The following is a 19,076-nucleotide window of genomic DNA, read 5'->3' as shown; positions in this document are numbered from 1 at the left end:
GCCCGCCCACGTGCTAAAACCGCCCGCGCCCGCCCCCGCGCCGCGCCTGCGCACAGCTCCCTCCGGGCCCAGGTGCCGCCGCGCGCATGCTCCGACCCGGGCTCTCCCCCGCCCGCCGGCCGCGGGGCTAGAAGCGCCCGGCCCAGGGCTGCCGGCGCGCGCATGCGCGTCTCCGCTACGCGGCTTTCCTCCCCAAGGGACCAGGAGCCCGGGCCTCGGGCGTGAAGCCCGCGGCGCCGGAAGTGGCCGTGCTCCTCCGCCTCGCCCCGGCCCTGGCGGAAACTGACGCCCTGGAAGAGAGGTTCCGGGCTTGGCCGGGGCTGGCGGCGGCGGGATGGAGAGCGGGGCCGAGGACCCGGTGCTGGCCTCGTCCTGGGATGCCGCCTGCGGAGCCCTGGCCCAGAGCCTGCGTCTCACCCGCGCTGACCTCGGCGCCCGGGGGCTGGACTGGGACGAGCTGCTGGCGCCGCCTGCCGCGGGGTGCGTGGGGCCGGCGGGGCCTGGGGCGGCGGCTGCCGGTGGTCGTGCCCGTGGGGGAGCGCCCAGGAGGGCAGGTGGGGGCGGAGGGGGAGGGGGGGGCGGAGGGGGCGGGGGGAGCGGGGAGGGCAGGTGGGGGCGGGGAGGGGGGAGCGGGGAGGGCAGGTGGGGGGACGGGGAGGGGGGAGCGGGGAGGGCAGGTGGGGGCGGGGAGGGGGGAGCGGGGAGGGCAGGTGGGGGCGGGGAGGGGGGAGCGGGGAGTGCAGGTGGGGGCGGAGGGGGAGGGGGGAGCGGGGAGGGCAGGTGGGGGTGGGGAGGGGGGAGCGGGGAGGGCAGGTGGGGGCGGGGAGGGGGGAGCGGGGAGGGCAGGTGGGGGGACGGGGAGGGGGGAGCGGGGAGGGCAGGTGGGGGCGGAGGGGGAGGGGGGAGCGGGGAGGGCAGGTGGGGGCGGGGAGGGGGGAGCGGGGAGGGCAGGTGGGGGCGGGGAGGGGGGAGCGGGGAGGGCAGGTGGGGGCGGAGGGGGAGGGGGGAGCGGGGAGGGCAGGTGGGGGTGGGGAGGGGGGAGCGGGGAGGGCAGGTGGGGGCGGAGGGGGAGGGGGAGCGGGGAGGGCAGGTGGGGGCGGAGGGGGAGGGGGAGCGGGGAGGGCAGGTGGGGGCGGAGGGGGAGGGGGAGCGGGGAGGGCAGGTGGGGGCGGAGGGGGAGGGGGAGCGGGGAGGGCAGGTGGGGGCGGAGGGGGAGGGGGAGCGGGGAGGGCAGGTGGGGGCGGAGGGGGAGGGGGAGCGGGGAGGGCAGGTGGGGGCGGAGGGGGAGGGGGAGCGGGGAGGGCAGGTGGGGGCGGAGGGGGAGGGGGAGCGGGGAGGGCAGGTGGGGGCGGAGGGGGAGGGGGAGCGGGGAGGGCAGGTGGGGGCGGAGGGGGAGGGGGAGCGGGGAGGGCAGGTGGGGGCGGAGGGGGAGGGGGAGCGGGGAGGGCAGGTGGGGGCGGAGGGGGAGGGGGAGCGGGGAGGGCCGGTGGGGGCCGTGCGGGGGGGGTGGGGGCAGGGGGCGGGCGGGGTCCGTCTCCGGGGCACACGGAGGGGCCCGGGCACTTGCTGTGTGGAGATGCGGGGCCCGCGGTGTGGTGTCGCGCCCTGGCGTCCGCGGGTGCTGGGGGCGGGGCGGGGCGGGGCCCCAGGGCTCAGTGGAGCGGGCGAGTCAGGACGACCCGCGGCCTCCCGAGAGCTCGGAGCTCGGAGCAGTGCGCACGACTGGCCCCAGTAACGCGTTGGGCGCTGTTCTCTGCAGCCGAGATCTGGTGGTTTTGAGGACCAGCCCGAGCAGCCCTGGCGAAAAGCCCTGCTTCCTTCACCTGCGCTGTGACCCTGAAGCAGGTGAAGAAATCGCTTCTGTTGGCGTTTTAAGTTCAGCGAGAAACATGGAAGTGTACGCGGGAGAGGAGTACTGTGGCACCAGCAGGGGCAGGAGTGTGTGCGGTGACCTGGACGGCAGGTGGGTGACAGGCCACCTACAGGTGCGGTCCCCAAGCCCTGTGACCGCCCTCAGCTTCGCTGCTAGTCACGACGCCCTGAGCTGATGCCAGACGCCAGGGGGAGAAGATACAAACAGCAGCGGGAGTAGAAGTTTCTCCCTCTACGGGTCTTTGAGGCAGTCTGGGTCAGCTTTCTCCTGGTATAAATGTGCAGACCTGGAGCCGATGGAGGGAGGTGCCTGGGTGGAGGGTCCTACTAGTAAGTGGAGGACTTTGATTAGAATTTAAGCTCTGATTGTGTTAAAAAAAAAAAAAAAGAATTTAAGTTCTGAGATCAATGTTTTTTGACTGTCTTCTTAACTCAGAAGGGTCTGTTTTCCAAAAATTAATCAGTCTGGAAAGTTGAACACGTGTTCTTGTAGGAAGCCCATTAGGAATAGTGCAGAAGTCCCACACTGTGCCATACCACTATATTTAATGTGAGATTGTTTTTGATTTTTGATTTTTATTTTTCTTTTTGGGGGGAGGAAAGCGGAGGGAGAGAATCTGAAGCAGACTCCATGCAGGTGTGGTGTCCATGGGATTGGATTTCAAGAGCCTGACATCATGACCAGAGCGAAACCAGGAGTCCAACACTTAACTGAGGAAGCCACCCAGGCACCCCTGATTTTTTTTTCTGAATTCTTGAGTCTGTCCAAGTCTTTCTTTAATAGAACTCAGAATATGAACTGTTTCATATACCATGTATATGGTATATGGCGCGTTTGGTGGAGGAACAAACTCTTGGTTTGGCTCAAGTCATGATCTCAGGGTTGGGAGATGGAGCCTCACTTCAGCTCTCCTCTCAGCCTGGAGTTGGCTGAAGATTCTCCCTCTTCCTCTGGCCCCACTGTGCAGTCTCACGCTGCCCCCCCCCCCCGCATAAATCTTAAATATGCCCTGTGCTGCATGATTATACGTATTATTTAACTTAACTTATATAAGTAGTAAGTGACAGATGTAGCCTTTTTACCCAGTGCAATTCAGTTTGAAGCCACAATTCTTTATGCCTCACCAGGAAAACTGAATTCTCAGGATTTATGTATTGTCCTTGAAACCTTTATTTTTTTTTTTTTAAGATTTTATTTATTTATTCATGATAGACATAGAGAGAGAGAGAAGCAGGCTCCATGTCGGGAGCCCGATGTGGGACTCCATCCTCGGACTCCAGGATCACGCCCTGGGCCAAAGGCAGGCGCTGAACTGCTGAGCCACCCAGGGATCCCAAAACCTTCATTTTTAAATGTAACTATTAAAAGTGATAATGTGTGAAAATTTTAAGAATTTCTTTTTTATTTGCAGTGAAGATGAAAAGATTATTTTGTACAAGAAATACCTAACATTGGAGTCCTCCGTACATTCTTGTAAGATAAAGGTAAGTAATCACTCAATTATAACTAATTTGAAAACTACATTATTTTTGTGCTATATAAACTTATCTTCTGATGGTTCAGTAATGCCATACATTCAGTGTGGTCCCTGGTTTTAGTTGAGAAATACTTAGTGAACATGTAAGAAGAAGTTTTCTAAAAAAATCAACATTCTTCTTTTAAAATGTGAACATTTATTAGTTATGGCAATGCCAAGCCATATACTATTGTTCATACAGTATTATTGTACTTTTAAACCTTGGGAAACTGAATTTAAAAACATTTTTTATTTTTATGTAAAACTTAGGTGAAAACCATAAGCAATTTTTGACCCAAAACACCCCAAAAAACACAGAGAAGTTTCAGACAAAGGCACCACACAGTTAAAAGACTTTGGACTTTAGCATGAAAAATATTGTTGAAGTGAACTTTAATGATGTCACCAGAACGTAGGGAAAGAGTCCTGAGCTGGAAATCATAAGCCTTGACTTTAGGAGCTTTGTTCCTGACTAGCAGGATAGGCATGGGCAAGTTTCTTCACCCCTTCAAACCTACCTTGTAGGTTATGTTAGGAGGCTGAAGACAATACATCTTTGGGTTATTTTCATCCCTAAAATACTTTATCTATGTGCTTGTTATTGCTTAGAGAAAGTCGCAGAACTGTTTGTTCCAAGATGTTTTAGGTAGTAAATGCTAGTCCTATCTAAAGACAGTTAAATAAAGTGATTGATTCATTACCCAGGTACTAAGTGCCATTCAATCCTATACCCTATACTAAGTATTTAGGAATTAGCAGTAATAAAATAAATTGGAACAAAGCCCTCATTGTGTTGCTGATATTATAGGGGGCAACACAGATAATATGTAGGTTGCTGATATTATAGGGGGCGACACAGATAATATGTAGGTGCTGATATTATAGGGGGCAACAGATAATATGTAGGTGCTGATATTATAGGGGGCAACAGATAATATGTAGGTTGCTGATATTATAGGGGGCAACACATAATATGTAGATTCAATATGTACTGTTTGGGAATTAAAAAGCAGAAAAGGGATCATAGGGAGGTGGGCATGTAGATGTATAAATTTAGTGAAATGTTTACTTAATTGCTGAAGACGTCATATTTGGGGCCACACTGAGTTTTTAGATCATGGATCTGTATTCACCTGTGTCTTTGTGTGATATATGGGATTATGTGTCAGTGAATGTTTTTTGTAACTGTTCTTTGGAAGTATGTGGGAATGCAAAGACTTGTTTCATTTAGGGGGTTCTTATAAAGACATCTGGAGCAAGACTATATGAAAGTTAAAAGCTACAGGTGTGGGGCACCTGGGTGGCTTAATTGGTTAAGCAGCTGACTTTAAGCTCAGGTAGTGATCCCAAGATCCAGGGATTTAGCCGTGCATCGGGGTCCCTACTCAGTGAGGAGTCTGCTTCTGCCTCTCACTCTGCCTGCCGTTCCCTCTGCTTGTGCTCTCTTTCTGTCAAGTAAATAAAATCTTTACTAAAAAAAAAAAGCTACCAGTGCATATTTTTGAGTCCTTAATCAGTGATCAGTACTAGAAATTTTTAACACATAATCCTCAGAACAACCATGTGAAACATTGTTATCACTCTCCCTCATTTTGCTCCTCACTCAAGTTTTGGCATTTGCCCAAGGTCACATAGGCTATGCATTGTGGCAGCATCATTGTATGCAGGTCTGGCTGATTCCAAATCCTGTGCCTGTTCTACTTTTCTACTTTGTTGCGCATAGCAGGCAGAAAATGTTTTTGGTTCAGAAACATGGACAAAAATGAGGCAGTGTAAAGCATTGGGAAGACTACTGTGGTCAGACTGGAAGAAAAAGGTTCAAAGCTCGACCTTTATTACTTGGGTGTCCTTTGACAAATTAGAAATCACTCTTGAACTCATTTATTTATTCATTCATTCATTCATTCATTTATTCATTCATTCATGAGAGACAGAGGCAGAGACACAGGCAGAGGGAGAAGCAGGCTTCATGCAGGGAGCCTGACATGGGACTCGATCCCAAGTCTCCAGGATCATACCCTGCGCTGAAGGCGGCACTAAACTGCTGAGCCACCCGGGCTGCCCTTGAACTCATTTTTTTAATCAGTAAATGATCAAGCTTTATTAGATCATCTTGACATTCCCTTACAGTTCTAACTTCTAAAAGACTGACTTATATGTCAGTAAACACTTAGCATGGGCTCTAGGCAGCCTTATTTTGTATTAAATATATTTATACTGCAAGTTACAGTATGTTAAGGTCTCAGATTGGTACAGTTTATTTTCAGTTCCTTAAACGGAGTAAATGTTATTTTATGTTTCCCACTCCCATTTGTTATTTTATGTGTAATCTCTTAGTACATCTGAGCCTCATGATAAATTGAATTTTTTTTCTATGACTGTGCTAGAGAAAACTTAAATATAAAAACATTTTTGGTTAATTTTTTGATTCTCGAATGCTTCACTCTTAAGTGATAACAAGAAATGACTTTATTTATTTTAAGAAATGACTTTAAATGATGGTTGTTTTTAATATTATCATTTTCTGGAACTCTTTTGTTTTGTAATAGTTGCTCTCCTTTGGTGAAAAGCAGTGTGTGTTCATCAGTAAAGTTGTGGTACAATTGAGGCGGGTTTCAGCAAATTCTTCAACAAGCTCTCCTGCTCTAGGATCAAGGATAGACCTGCAGAGGGTCCAAACTCTCATGGAGGCTATGGGGTCAAAGTTGTCACCTGGCGCTCAGCAATTGATGAATATGGTTCGATTTCAGCAGCAGGTAGGTAAAGTAGGATTCTGTCCAGGTACTGTTAAAAATATCAAAGTGATGAGTTTTTATAAGGACATGTATTGATGTAAGTTTTTTTCTTTGAACTTTTACTGTTGATTAGATTGTTACCTTTATTTGCTTTTGTAAACTAGCATTTTGTAGAATTTCTCTTCTGTAAAATATCTTACTACAGATCTTCACAATTTTCCTTGAATTTACTTATTCGTTCATTCAGCAGGTATTTTTTAAGCACCTTCTCAGTGAATAAGGCACAGTTTTGAGCACTTTAGAGGGTTTTTCTCAAGAAGCTTAGAGATAAAGAGAAAATTAGAAGATAGTTGTGTAAAGGAATATTGGGGAACAATGGAAGAATTTGCCAAGCTTGTGAAACTTCACCTGTTTTAAAAGAGTTTGGGGTGTTTTTTAAAGTACAAGCCACGGGAACACCTGTATCAGAATCTTTCCAGTGTTTACAAAATGCATATGCCAGCCACACTTTCTACCTACTCAGTCTTGGAGAGTGGGGTCCAGGAATTAGTACCGTAAATAAGTATGCTAGGTTAATTTTATGCACTCTATGGGTTAAGAATAGCCCTTTCAGTGCAAAGATTCTGTGGAGAAACAGATTGAAGATTTTAAAAAAGGAAGAAATTTTCAAAAGCAAGAAAAAAATTTTGGAAATAATCAGAAGAGATGAATGAATTAAATATAACTAGTTCACTGACTGATTTCTATCTTTTAAAGACTTGACTTTGGGTGAAAAAAGTGGTGGTAGATTTATTTTGGAGGGGGACATGTCTTTATTAAGGCTCGAGTCCTAAAATACTACGTTTTCTTTGCCATGAATTTGAATGAGTGCCAAAATGTATCGAATAAAAAATAAAAGTGTTTTCCCAGCTGTCCTTCTGTTCTCCAGAGGTAAGTACTGATAACAGTTTGGTGTGTATCCTTCTAGAGTTTTCTGCATGTAGAAACAAATGGAAATTGTCCCAGCTACCACTCCTGGGTTAATACGAGAGGCACTATGTTGTAACTTGCTTACAACCAAGTCTTACATGCCAGGAAATTTGGGGAACACCCCAAATTTTGAGAGGTGGTTTGTTCAATCTCCTCTTAAACGTGCTAATGAAAGACTGCCTTTATTCCTTATTTATGGAGTGTATCCTGATTGTCTAGGGTGGATTATTGTTAACAAACCAGGAATCTCTAGATTTCCAAGGCATAGCTTCTTGGAAAAGTCCCTGTGAGCATAAAATGGGGATGTTTCATGACCAGAACTACTCTTTCTGTGGAGGTGATTAACTGCACACATTACTTAGAGCCTCCATTAATCTGGATGGGCCTGTCCTGAAGAGGAAGGAAAGGACTTGGGGTACAAGTCCAAGATCTCTCCCTGCTTCACCTGTATCTTGGGATTACTTGTTTTCTTGAAAGTTTCATTAAAGGTTAATACTCTGCGTCATGTGGGTCTTATTTGACAGTACAAACTTCTGCTTTATCACAGTAAACGTTAAAGTTATTCCTCATTCCTTTGTATTTGAAGTTCAGATTTGCTAGCTTTGATTTGGTTTTGCTCTAGTAACTTAGAAATAGCTGAGTGGAATTCTGTATCAAAGTACCTAACATATAGCTGTTGCTTAAAGTTATCTGAATGAAAGGATGTGCCCCATTTTCTCAAACATTAAATTGTTCAGGACTTGTACTCTATTACTTTTTCCTCTGTAAAATAAAAATGGCTTTATAATTTTATTTTTTTCTAATTATTAAAGGTAATACATGTTTGAGGTTTCTATAGTAAATAATTACAGGAAATTCATACTTGTATAATTCCTACCATATTTGAAGAGATAAGCTTAATTTTTCAGAAATCTCTGTGTGTGTGTATACATACACATGAATGAAGTTAAACACACATAGCTCTTTATATATTCATTAAATATATGGGCTCAATTTTTTCTAAATGTTTTTATAATGTTTTTATAAAGCAACATATGTTGCTTAGTAACATTTGCATTTAACAGGATATTGTGGGCCTCTTCCTAAGCAATAAATGTATATCTCTGTCATTTTCTGGATATTCTGTGGTATGTAATCAGTCCTAGACTCATGGATATTTAAGTTTTTTAGATTTCTTTTTTTGGACCTGAGTAGCAGGAAACTGAAGAAATTTGAATATCTATTTTTATATACTGGTTCAAATAGCTCTTCAGGGAAAATTCTTTTTTTCTTTTTTTCAAGATTTTATTTATTTATTAGAGACAGAGAGGGAAAGAGGGAGCACAAGCTAGAGGATAGGCAGAGGGAGAGGGAGAAGCAGACTCCCCACTGAGCAGGAAACCTGAGGTGGCTGGATGCCAGGACCCTGGGATCATGACCTGAGCTCAAGTCAGACACTTACCCAACTGAGCCACCACGTGCCCCAAGGGTAAATTCTTAGCAGTAGAATTATTTTGGCAAAGACTAAGTCCTTTAAATTATTTAATATGTATTTAGCTGTCCACTTTCAAAAGGAATTGATGTGACTTCAGAACAATTTATGACAGGACAAATAACAAGAATTGAACAAATTCACATAAAAAGCAGTAGAACAATAACCACCAGCACCTGAGGTTTGTTCATTTATTATAGTGGCATGTAAGCTTATCTGTGAATATTTTGATATTTCATACAAAGAAAAGAAAATCACCTGAAGACCTCTTATCTGGAAAAAAAAAATACTAAAAATAAGGGATTTTCTTAAAATCAGAATATTAAGATGTGTCAGGAAAGGAAAATTTGCATAGCAAATACCTTTACATTTGGATTTTTCTGTTACATTTTCTGCCCGATGAATGGTCACAATTTTGACATTGACTTTGATGTAAATATCCTTACTGTTAATGCTTACGAGTTTTCTGCTATGCATTTTTTTGAGGTCCAATAGAGAAATAAATGAATTTTTCCATTATGACTGAGTAAAGCTCCTTTCAGCTAAAGGAGAGTTGTCTAAGTCACAATTTTGGAAATATAATTATGTATAATCCATCATGTTCCAGGAGTAATTTCAGGTTCGTTCAAAACTTGGATTCGGTGGAACAAGGTTAAGTTGATAATAGAGTAAATTTCCCTATAAAGAGGCACCTGGGTGGCTCAGACGGTTTAGCGTTCTACTTTTGGTTTTAGCTCAAGTTCTGATCTCAGGGTCGTGGGAATGAGAGCCTCATTGGGCTCCACTCTCAGTGGGGACACACTCTTTCTTTTAATAAGTAAATCTTTTAAAGAGTATGTTTCATTTATTATTTTATTTTTTAAAAAGATTTATTTATTCATGAGAGACACAGAGAGAGAGGCAGAGACACAAGGCAGAGGGAGTAGAAGGCTCCCCACAGGGAGCCCAATATGGGACTTGATCCCTGGGCTCAGGATCACGCCCTGAGTGGAAGGCAGGCACCCAACCACTGAGCCACCCAGGCATCCCAAGAGTATGTTTTAAAGAATAATAAAAAACTAAATATCCTCATAAAGAACATTCCTCCAAAGTGCAATTCACTGAAAGAATTTCTGTGGGGATTTGACATGCACACACACTTCTTTGCCTTCATTATTCCCCCTTTCTGCTTCATTTTTTCCTAAAGTATTTATCACCACCTCCATCCACATGACTTTTTCCTTCCTTTCCTTTCCTTTTCTTCTTTAGTCTCTCCCTATTCCCTTAGCATGTAGGCTCCATGAAGTCAGAATTTTAATCTTTGTTCACTGCCATATTCTTTTTCCAGTGTTTGAAATAGTGTTTAGCACAGAGTTAATTCCTGGTAAATATTGAATAAATGAATGTTGGTTTAGCTCAGTCTAGAAATATTTTTTAGCATATCTAGATATGCTAATATCTAGTTTCTTTAGCTAATCTTAATACTTTCCAAACTGTCTCTCATAAACAATTATGTGTTTATTTTTAAGTAGGCTCCACACCCATCCTGGAGCGCAGCACGGAGCCTAAACTCACAACCCTAAGATTGACACCAAAATCAAGAGTCAGATGTTTAACTGACTGAGCCACCCAAGCACTCCTCTCACAAACTATTGAACAGCAGAAACTATGGGATGATATATCCTGATAAGAATCTATAGTACAATTCTGGGGTACCTGACTGGCTCAGTCAGTGGAATGTATGACTCTCAGTTGTGGAGTTGTGGATTTGAGCCCCACACCTGGGCATAGAGATTACTTAAAATCTAAAATATATATATATATATATATATATATATATATAATCTAAAATATATATATATATATATATATGAGAGAGAGAGAGAGAGAGAGAACAATTCTATTGGTTTGAATTTAGGATAGAACCTTATACCTTAACACTTACTTAAGCTAGAGATTGTTTTGCTTTTCTCCTGTGGAAAAAAATTGAAGAGCATAATAGAGAGATGATAGCCTTCCCTTCAAAGTAAACCAGAATTTTCTCAGGAACTAATACTGTATGAAAATTCTTATTATCCTGGAAATTCTAAAAGAAACACAGCCAAAAGGTAGCTCATTTTAGTCATTGAAAATGTCACAAATGTACCAAATATACATATAATTTTAAATGATCTGAGTAACCTCCATGAGAAACTCATAGCAAAAGATATGCCTAAGTAAAAATGAGTAGTTTACCATATGTGGAGGGTTGGTGAATGATATTTAATTCTGAAAATCATCAATTACTGTGACTTAATTGAGTATCACATTTTATTACTATAAATTAAGAGGCCTTTGTAGTGGAGACATTAATGCTAATGCAGTTTTACTAAGCATGTTAATATTTAATATTTCCGTTAGGAAAAACTATAGTGAAATCATTAAAAGATAGGCAGCCCGGTGGCTTAGCGGTTTAACGCCACCTTCAGTTCAGGGTGTGATCCTGGAGACCCCGGATCCAGTCCCACATCATCGGGCTCCCTGCGTGGAGCCTGCTTGTCTCTCTGCCCCCCCCCCCCATGAATAAATAAATAAAATGTTAAAAAAAAAAAAAAAAAAAAAAAAGCCTTGACTCTGGAGTTAGGTGGCCTGGGTTCATGTCCCAGTTCTGCCACTTACTAGTTGTGTTACCTTCTTCGCCCGGTTACCTTTAGCCCTTGTTTTACCTTAGCCTTGATCTCCTCAATTGAGGATTAGGGTAGTAATCTAATAGCTTCCTTCCTATGGATGCTTTGAGGATTGGATGAAAGAATGCACCTTGCCTGACTTCTGGTAATTACCCCCAGAGTTAGCTGTCATTACTATTAATAGTAATGTGGATTTATTTATCTTGCTTAGAATTGTGTTCCCATTGGAGAGCAGCTTCAGTCAGTTTTGGGAAATCCTGGTTACAAACGTATGATGGACCTGCAGTCGTCATCTGCTTCAGGAACCTTGGACAAGTCACCCTCCACGCCTTTCCCTTTTAGAACTGGATTGACATCCGGATCCGTGGCTGAAGACTTAAAAGCTTATATTGATAAAAGTCTGCAGCCACTTGGTGGAGGAAACATGACAGACCTCAAAGATTATAACGTGGTGCCACAAAACCATTCTCTTCTTGAGAATGACCTCAGAAGTGCAGTTTCTTCTTTCCTACCGAAGAAAGCAAGTGATCACTCAACTCTACCTAACTCTGAGTTGCCGCCTTTTCTCCAGAATCTGTGTAGTCAAGTTAACCATCTCCGTGTGGGACATAACAGCAAGTGGCAGGAAAGCATCACTAAGGCCAGTGAAGGCGTTGTTGGTGCTGGGTAAGTATTTGAGACAAACATGGTTTAGATTAGGTAGGTGTGAGAACCAACTGAAGGGAAACAGCCTTGTCTCAGTGCATACTACCTGAAAATTTGTTTCCAGAGATAATTTTAGGAGCTTATACATTTTACCACTAACACACTTCTAAGGAATAACTGTTATGCAGAGTAGAATTGGTTGCTTTGAAAGAGGTACCTAAAAGTGGAGGTTTTGAACACTTCTCAGGGATTTGGGGGAAGGTTTATAACCATCGGATAGACTTTGGAGCAGAAAATTATTTGTATGAGTGGAGAGGACTTGTGGCCTCATAAACTTCACATTGTTTTAATTTATGTTTGTACTGTTCTTCCGCTGGGTATGTCTGGCATTTATTATAACAGATTTTCTTTGTAGATCATGTTTGGCCTGAGCTAATTTTAAGATAATCAAAAGTATATTAGGACGGTAATTATTTATAGTATACAGCCCTGATCCCCTAATCTTATAATCTCATGTTTTAGCAGCACGTGTTTGATTAAGAGATAGTTAGGAATGTAGTATGTTCCCTCTCCTTTACATACATGTAATTTGTCAAAATAGTGCATTAGACTGGAATTCAGGACTCAGGTCATACTTTTGGCTTATCTACTTTGTCACAATTTAATTTCCTGTAACTTAGAGTTTTCATCTGAAAATGAGGCAGTTGGAATTAAACAATTTCATACCAACCATCAGAATCTAATTAACATTTGTAGAAGACTCCACCAACAGTACCAGAATACACATTTTTTTTTTCAAGTACCAGTGGAAGAGTCACAAATATAATTTTTTGAGTTACAAAGTAAACCTGACCAAGCACTGAAATCACACAAAGTAAATTCTTTGACCTTAAATGAATCCCACTAGAAATCAATAACACAACAACAACAAATTTCCAATCTATGGTTCAAAAAGGAAGTCCCAAGAGAAATTTTAAAAATACTAGAAAATGAATGAAAATACAGTAGATCAAACTGAGATGCAGCTACTAAACAAGTGTTGGGTAGGATATTTTTAGCACTAATTTTCACATATGAAAAGACGAAAGGTCTTAATAATGCAAAGCTACAACTCAGAGAAGATGAAATAATCAGAATAATCCTATATAACCATTAAAGAAATTGGATTTGTAACTTAGAAGCCTAACAAAATAAATCCAAAATAAGCAGAAAGAATGAAATGACAAAGAGTGGAAATTAACAAACTTGAAAACAGAAATAGTAAAGAAAACCCATGAAGAAATACAGTGAAATTGATAAAACTTTTCAGAAGACTGGCTAGTAAGACAGGCAGAGATGAAAAGAGAAGACATAAATCACCAATATAAGGAATGTAACTGGAGATGTCACTAGACATTGTAAGTCCATTTTAAAAAGGGAATAGGGATCCCTGGGTGGCGCAGCGGTTTGGCGCCTGCCTTTGGCCCAGGGCGTGATCCTGGAGACCCGGGATCGAGTCCCATATCGGGCTCCCGGTGCATGGAGCCTGCTTCTCCCTCAGCCTGTGTCTCTGCCTCTCTCTCTCTCTGTGACTATCATAAATAAATAAAAATTAAAAAAAAATAAAATAAAAGGAATATTGCAAATAACTTTATACTTGTAACTTTAACAATTTGGAAGAAATGAATTAATTCCTCAAAAAAACACACACTACCAAATTCATCAGGTAAAATAAGTAAAATAGTCGTATAATCACTAAAAGTTCTGAATTCATAATTTGCAAGGTAACATAAAAGCAATTTCTATGCCCAGATGATTCCACTGGAGAATTCTTCCAAACCTTTACAAAACAGTTATAAACACTTCCCCAGAAAGAAGAGGAGGGAAGATGTCTCAATTCATTTTATGAAGTCAGTAGGCCCTGAGAACAAAATCTGCCCCAAAGAAAATGAGATACATAAAAATATGTAAGTACATGTAAAATACATAAATCTAAAACTAATTACAAAAACCTAAAAATTTAAATAAGACATATAGGATCTGAATACTGAAAACTATGCTGATCAAAGAAATCAGAGTAGACCAAAATAAATAGGCATACCATGTTCATGAATTTGAAGATTCAAATCCAGAAACCAGAAACAATGTCAGTTTTCCCCAAATTGATCCATAGGTTTAATGCAATTCCTCCCAAAATTCAAAAACATCTTTTATAAGGGAAGATAAGATTGTTTAAAACGTAGAATTGGAAAGAAAAAACTGGAATAGCTGAAGCAATTTTGAAAAGAGTAAAGTAAGAGAAATCATTACTTCATTTCAAAACCTATTACATAGTTACAGTATTTAAGACTATGATATTGGTAGGGGGACAGACACACAGATTAACAGAATAGAGATGCAGAAATAGCCCTAAACAAGTATAGCCTACTGATTTTGACCAAGGTGCAATAGCAATTCAGTGGAGAAAGGGTAGACTTTTTTAACACATGGTGTTAGAGCACAGGGATATCCAAAAGGCAAAAGGTGAACCATGTCCTAAACACAACTTATCCAAAAATTAACTCAAAATGGATCATACACTTAAAAGTAAATTTGGGGACCTACAGCTAGGAAAAGTGCTCAAATGTTACCAGAATCACAGTAATGGAAATGATAAATTGGATCCTATCAAAATTTAAACTTCCTGTCTGTGAAAGCCCCTGTTAAGAGGATTAAAATACAAATTACAGATTGGGAGAAAATATTTGCAAGTTAACATGTTTATTAAAAAATGACTTCTATTTAATAAATGGCTATCAGAACTCAGAGAAAAAAAGATGGGCAACAGATATTTTACTAGAAATAAGGGTATACAAATAAATGAAAAGATCATTGTTGACTGCATGACTACTAGGGAAATGCATTTTAAAACCATAGGATACCACTGCACAATAAGTCTAAGGCTAAAATTTCAAAAAATGGTGGCAATACAGAATGCTGATGAGGATGTGGAGAAACTGGATCTCTTCTACATTGCTGGTGGGGGCGTAGAATGCTATAGCCAGTGTAACCAACACTTTGGCAGTTTCTTGAAAACTAAACATAACAGTTAATGTGTGATCCAGCAATCTTACTCTTGAGCCTTTGTCCCAGAAAAATGAAAACTTCTGTCCACACAAGGAACTGCCCAGTTCTTCATGCAAAGCCTTGTTTCAATGTAATAGCCCCAAACTGGAAACAACCAAAATGTCTTAAAATACATGAAGAGTTAAAACAAACTGTGGTATGTCCATATCACGGGATGCTAATCAACAAAAAGGAACGAACCATTGACTCACACAACAATAACTTGGATGGCTCCCAAGAACATTATGCTGAATGACCAAAGAGAATCTCAGGTGGTCACATACTATGTGATTGCATTTGCACAACATTCCCAGCTAAAGTGGTAGAGATGGAGACCATTGGTGGTTGCCAGGTGTTAGGGGAGTGGCTGTGACAGGGTGGCAGGAGGGAGATGCTTGTAGGAAAGGAGGAGTTGTGCATCTCAGCTGCGGTGGTGTTCACGTGACTGGGTGTACATGGGAGAGGGTAGCATACACACACTGCCAGCATCAGTTTTCTGGTTTTGTGTTCTACCAGAGTTAGGTGAGGTGGGACCATTGGGACCATTGGGTGAGGGTACTGGGAACTCTAGCATCTTTACAACTTCCTGTGACTCTGTAGTTACTTGGAAAACAGTTAAAAAAAAAAAAACCCTTACATATACTGGAATGAGGCTGTCAAACTTTTTGGTCTTTACACTGAAAAATAATTGAAGCGTCTAAAGAACCTTTATTTATGCAGACTATATAAAAGGATTCATTTGTTGAAAAATAAGCCCGTTATATAGGAATGTAACAGTTTTTATGAAAAATATCTTTTCTAGCAGAAGCTTAGGGAGAATGGTATCCTGTGAAATGTATAGACTCGATACTAGCTTCTGGTTGCATTCTCATCTATATTGCCCTCCGCCCCCCTGCGTGTAGCATCAGTAGCTGGGAAGACACAGAAGTGGAGAGAACAAATGGGGTTAATCTCTGAAGAAAAGATTTATACCCTAAGTTTACTACCTTTGGAAAGTCTAAGAAACAGAAGCATACACAACCAAAACTTGTGTTAGTCACCTGAGCAGTGACATTACACCTTGGGTAGCCTCTGGAAAATGTCCCTGTATGTTCTTGGGAATCCCGAGGATGAGTTCAGATAACATCTTAGTAGTAGCAGGAGCACATTTGCCACTTCATGGAAGCTGAAAAAGTCATGGCGACCCCAGGGTTGTGTGGACCATACTCAGTCACTGCCCTAGTGTTCATTGGTTGTGAACTTGAGAAACTGAGTGCTTTTTACTTTTTTTTTTTTTTCAGATTTTATTTATATATGTGCATATGTATGTATGAATGAATGAGAGGGAGCATGAGCTGAGGGAGGGCAGAAGGAGAAGCAGACCCCTCCCCCCGCCAGCAGAAACCCTGAGATCATGACTGAGCCAAAGTCAGACACTTACCTGACTGAACCACCCAGGTGCCCCATTCTACTATTTTTATTTCTACTTGCCCATTCCAGTTATATTCAGTTTTAAACGTTTTCATATTAGGTTAGAAAAGAATCATCCAGTTATTAAATGAGGTGGTACAAGTGACAAAAGACAAACCTAGTAATTGTAGAGTTGTTGGGGGAGGTTCTTGGAAGACCTACATGGAGACCTTTAACAACTGGGCGAGATCAGTTTTGAATTGGGGCTCAAAATCCAAAGACCTTTAGTAAAGACTTGTTCTTTGAGGGTAGACATTCTGTCTTCATTGTTACAGTCTCATTTCAGTTGTATTCTGAGATGTTGAAAGAAAGGTACAGAATGCTTTGTGCGCTCAGGTCGTGGTTGCCTGTTGCAGATGTATTTTGGCAGCTGGAAATGGGTCATGTGGGGACGGCACGGTTGCCCAGACTGATTTCCGCACTCTAGGTTGGCTGCTGGTGTTAGTATAGTTGGGCTGTTTGTGTTATGAGATCAGAGATAACTGTTGTACTGGCCTTTGAAAATGTATTTTTAGAATGGAAGAGCAACCTGTGTGTTCCTACTTGGAGAAGATTCTTACTAAAAACTTGGAACTGATGGAAAAGAGACTCGTGGACTACGTCGACCAGCGACTGTGTAAACTCCAAGAGCACATGGACGCCAAGATTGCTCTGTTAATGGACCTGCTGCAGAGTCCCTACTCCCCACCCCCGGGGACGGCCCTCATTCCCTGTGACTCTGGAGAAAGACTTTCAAATGGAGAAAGATAAGTGCTCAACCTGTACGGTGCGCTACAGATATTTATTACGTATTTATTGCAAAGCCTAAACCCCCAAGGTTCAAAGCAAGTATTTCATGTCATTTGAGGATCATCCTCTCCCTTCCATCAAGTGACCTCCGTGTTCATTTGAATTCTACTTGTTACTGTAAATCCAGTACTGTGCACTAGGATTAACGGGATAGGGTCACCTACTATTTTTGTTTGCAATACTGTTTACTCTTACAGAAATTTTTGTGTATTTCTGGGTTAAGTGTTTGAAATGTTTAAGTGTTAAAGATTTTTAATGTAATTCCTAAGTGTGTGTTATAGAATGTGTTTGATAGAAGTACATTTTTTATTTATAAAGAGGTTTATTTTATAGTCTTAGGAGTATGAAAAATAATGCCTAGAGTATGGATAATTTTTCTTTTTGTAATTGATTTTTAATGAAACATTGGATACCTGAGGCTTAAAAACCTTTCACCGAGATCACTAATTTACCTTTTGTATCATTTAATCTCAGATAATGAATAATATGCAATGTTTGAGGTGTGTGTGGACACCAGGGCCACTATTAGTGTCAGTACAGGGTAGCAGTCAGTTGGATAGTAAAAATCAGAACTGACCTAATCCTCATTGGGATTAGTACTTTAGATTTAATATTTGATGTAAAACGGGAGAATTCAGCTTTTATCTCAATAAACACAAGTTTAAGGAACACTCCTTTTCCGAGCTGCTACAGGTTCTTTCCAGAGCCCTTCTCTGGTAGGTTTCAAGTGTGAAGTGCTGCGGTTGTGCACGGATTGATGAGGGCTGGAAATCAAGATTGCACTTCTCTCCAGCAGGTGTAATTTCCTGAAATTAGAACTATTGTGTATGTGTCAAAGAGTAATCTGTTTGCACTTAATAAACGTATCCACTTTGGAAACCACTTGTCTTAAGTAAATAGAAATGCTTTATTTTCAATGAATCTTAAAATGTTTTATTTTTTATGAAACTAGCGCATTTCACACCCATTTAATGTTTTGATGAGTTTTTATTCTTTAAGGGCTAATTTAGATACTCTGTCCATGTTTACGAAGCACAGTGCTAATGTTGGTCACGCCCTGCCCGGAACAGCCTGTCACCACAGTCACTCATGAATTTGCATACTACTTTTTCTAGTCTTTTCTAATTCGTGAGACATTCACAGCATATATAGCTGTAGGATAGGACCGTACTTCCTTTGTCATTCGGGAGAAATGTGTCTCACTAGGAAGAGTGCACAACCGCTCACATTAACATCACAATTTGCAAGTAGTAAAACATCTGTTCTCATTGAAGCCTCTCAAACAGTGACAGCCCCCATCAACAGCACCCTTGTCAACGACAGATCCCCCGTCTCTTCCCTTTCAAGAAGAAGCAGGGTTCAGGGAACTGAACTGCATTATTAACGATTCAGTAAAGTCCAGGGGCAGGTGGGCCTGGATTCAGAATTCCTTTCCTTCGACTTCCACCTCCTGTTCCTCATGCCCATGTGGAAATTGTGGGCAGGGGACCTTATTTAGAACTCATTCCCCTTGATATTTGAAATCCGAGGCTGTTGAAAGGTGAAGCAGCCCTTCCTCCTTGGCCCCCTCTCCAGGTAAAGCAAATTTAGCCTCTTCCCAGATGCCCCTTCCCTTCCCTCACATCCCCGTGTCCTCATTCATGGTCCCAGGCCCTGCGTGGGACAGGGCACACCAGGATGCTGTCTTCTGCCCATTCTGATGGTCTCTCCAGACGCCCTCAGAATTCCGACCCAGGGCCAAGATGCCCGAGAGGGAACCACGCGGCGGACAAACGCGGATCCTCCTTCCCCCTAGTCCCCTACCTGCTGTGTAACTTTGGGCCAGAGGCTTACTATTCCCTTTCCTCTCTCTTCTGCAACTGGGGCTGTCCCAGCTTTCGTCCCGGGTGAGGTTTATAAT

At 42.4% G+C, this 19,076-nt stretch overlaps 1 protein-coding gene across 1 annotated transcript; it reads left to right on the top strand.

Moving 5' to 3' along the window:
* Positions 1 to 82: 82 nt before the first annotated feature.
* LOC112928831 (ATPase PAAT) lies at positions 83 to 18,058 on the top strand. The gene is made up of 6 exons (XM_072740307.1): positions 83 to 480; positions 1,760 to 1,963; positions 3,285 to 3,357; positions 5,939 to 6,145; positions 11,421 to 11,875; positions 16,903 to 18,058. The coding sequence occupies exons 1-6, from the start codon at positions 335 to 337 to the stop codon at positions 17,135 to 17,137; spliced, it is 1,320 nt and encodes a 439-aa protein (XP_072596408.1). The 5' UTR covers positions 83 to 334; the 3' UTR covers positions 17,138 to 18,058.
* Positions 18,059 to 19,076: the final 1,018 nt, after the last annotated feature.

The sequence above is a fragment of the Vulpes vulpes genome, chromosome 15, assembly GCF_048418805.1.
Source record: "Vulpes vulpes isolate BD-2025 chromosome 15, VulVul3, whole genome shotgun sequence".
Taxonomy (NCBI): Eukaryota; Metazoa; Chordata; class Mammalia; order Carnivora; family Canidae; genus Vulpes; species Vulpes vulpes.
The sequence above is the reverse complement of the archived record's forward strand: the minus strand, read 5'-3'. Positions and strand labels throughout refer to the sequence as shown.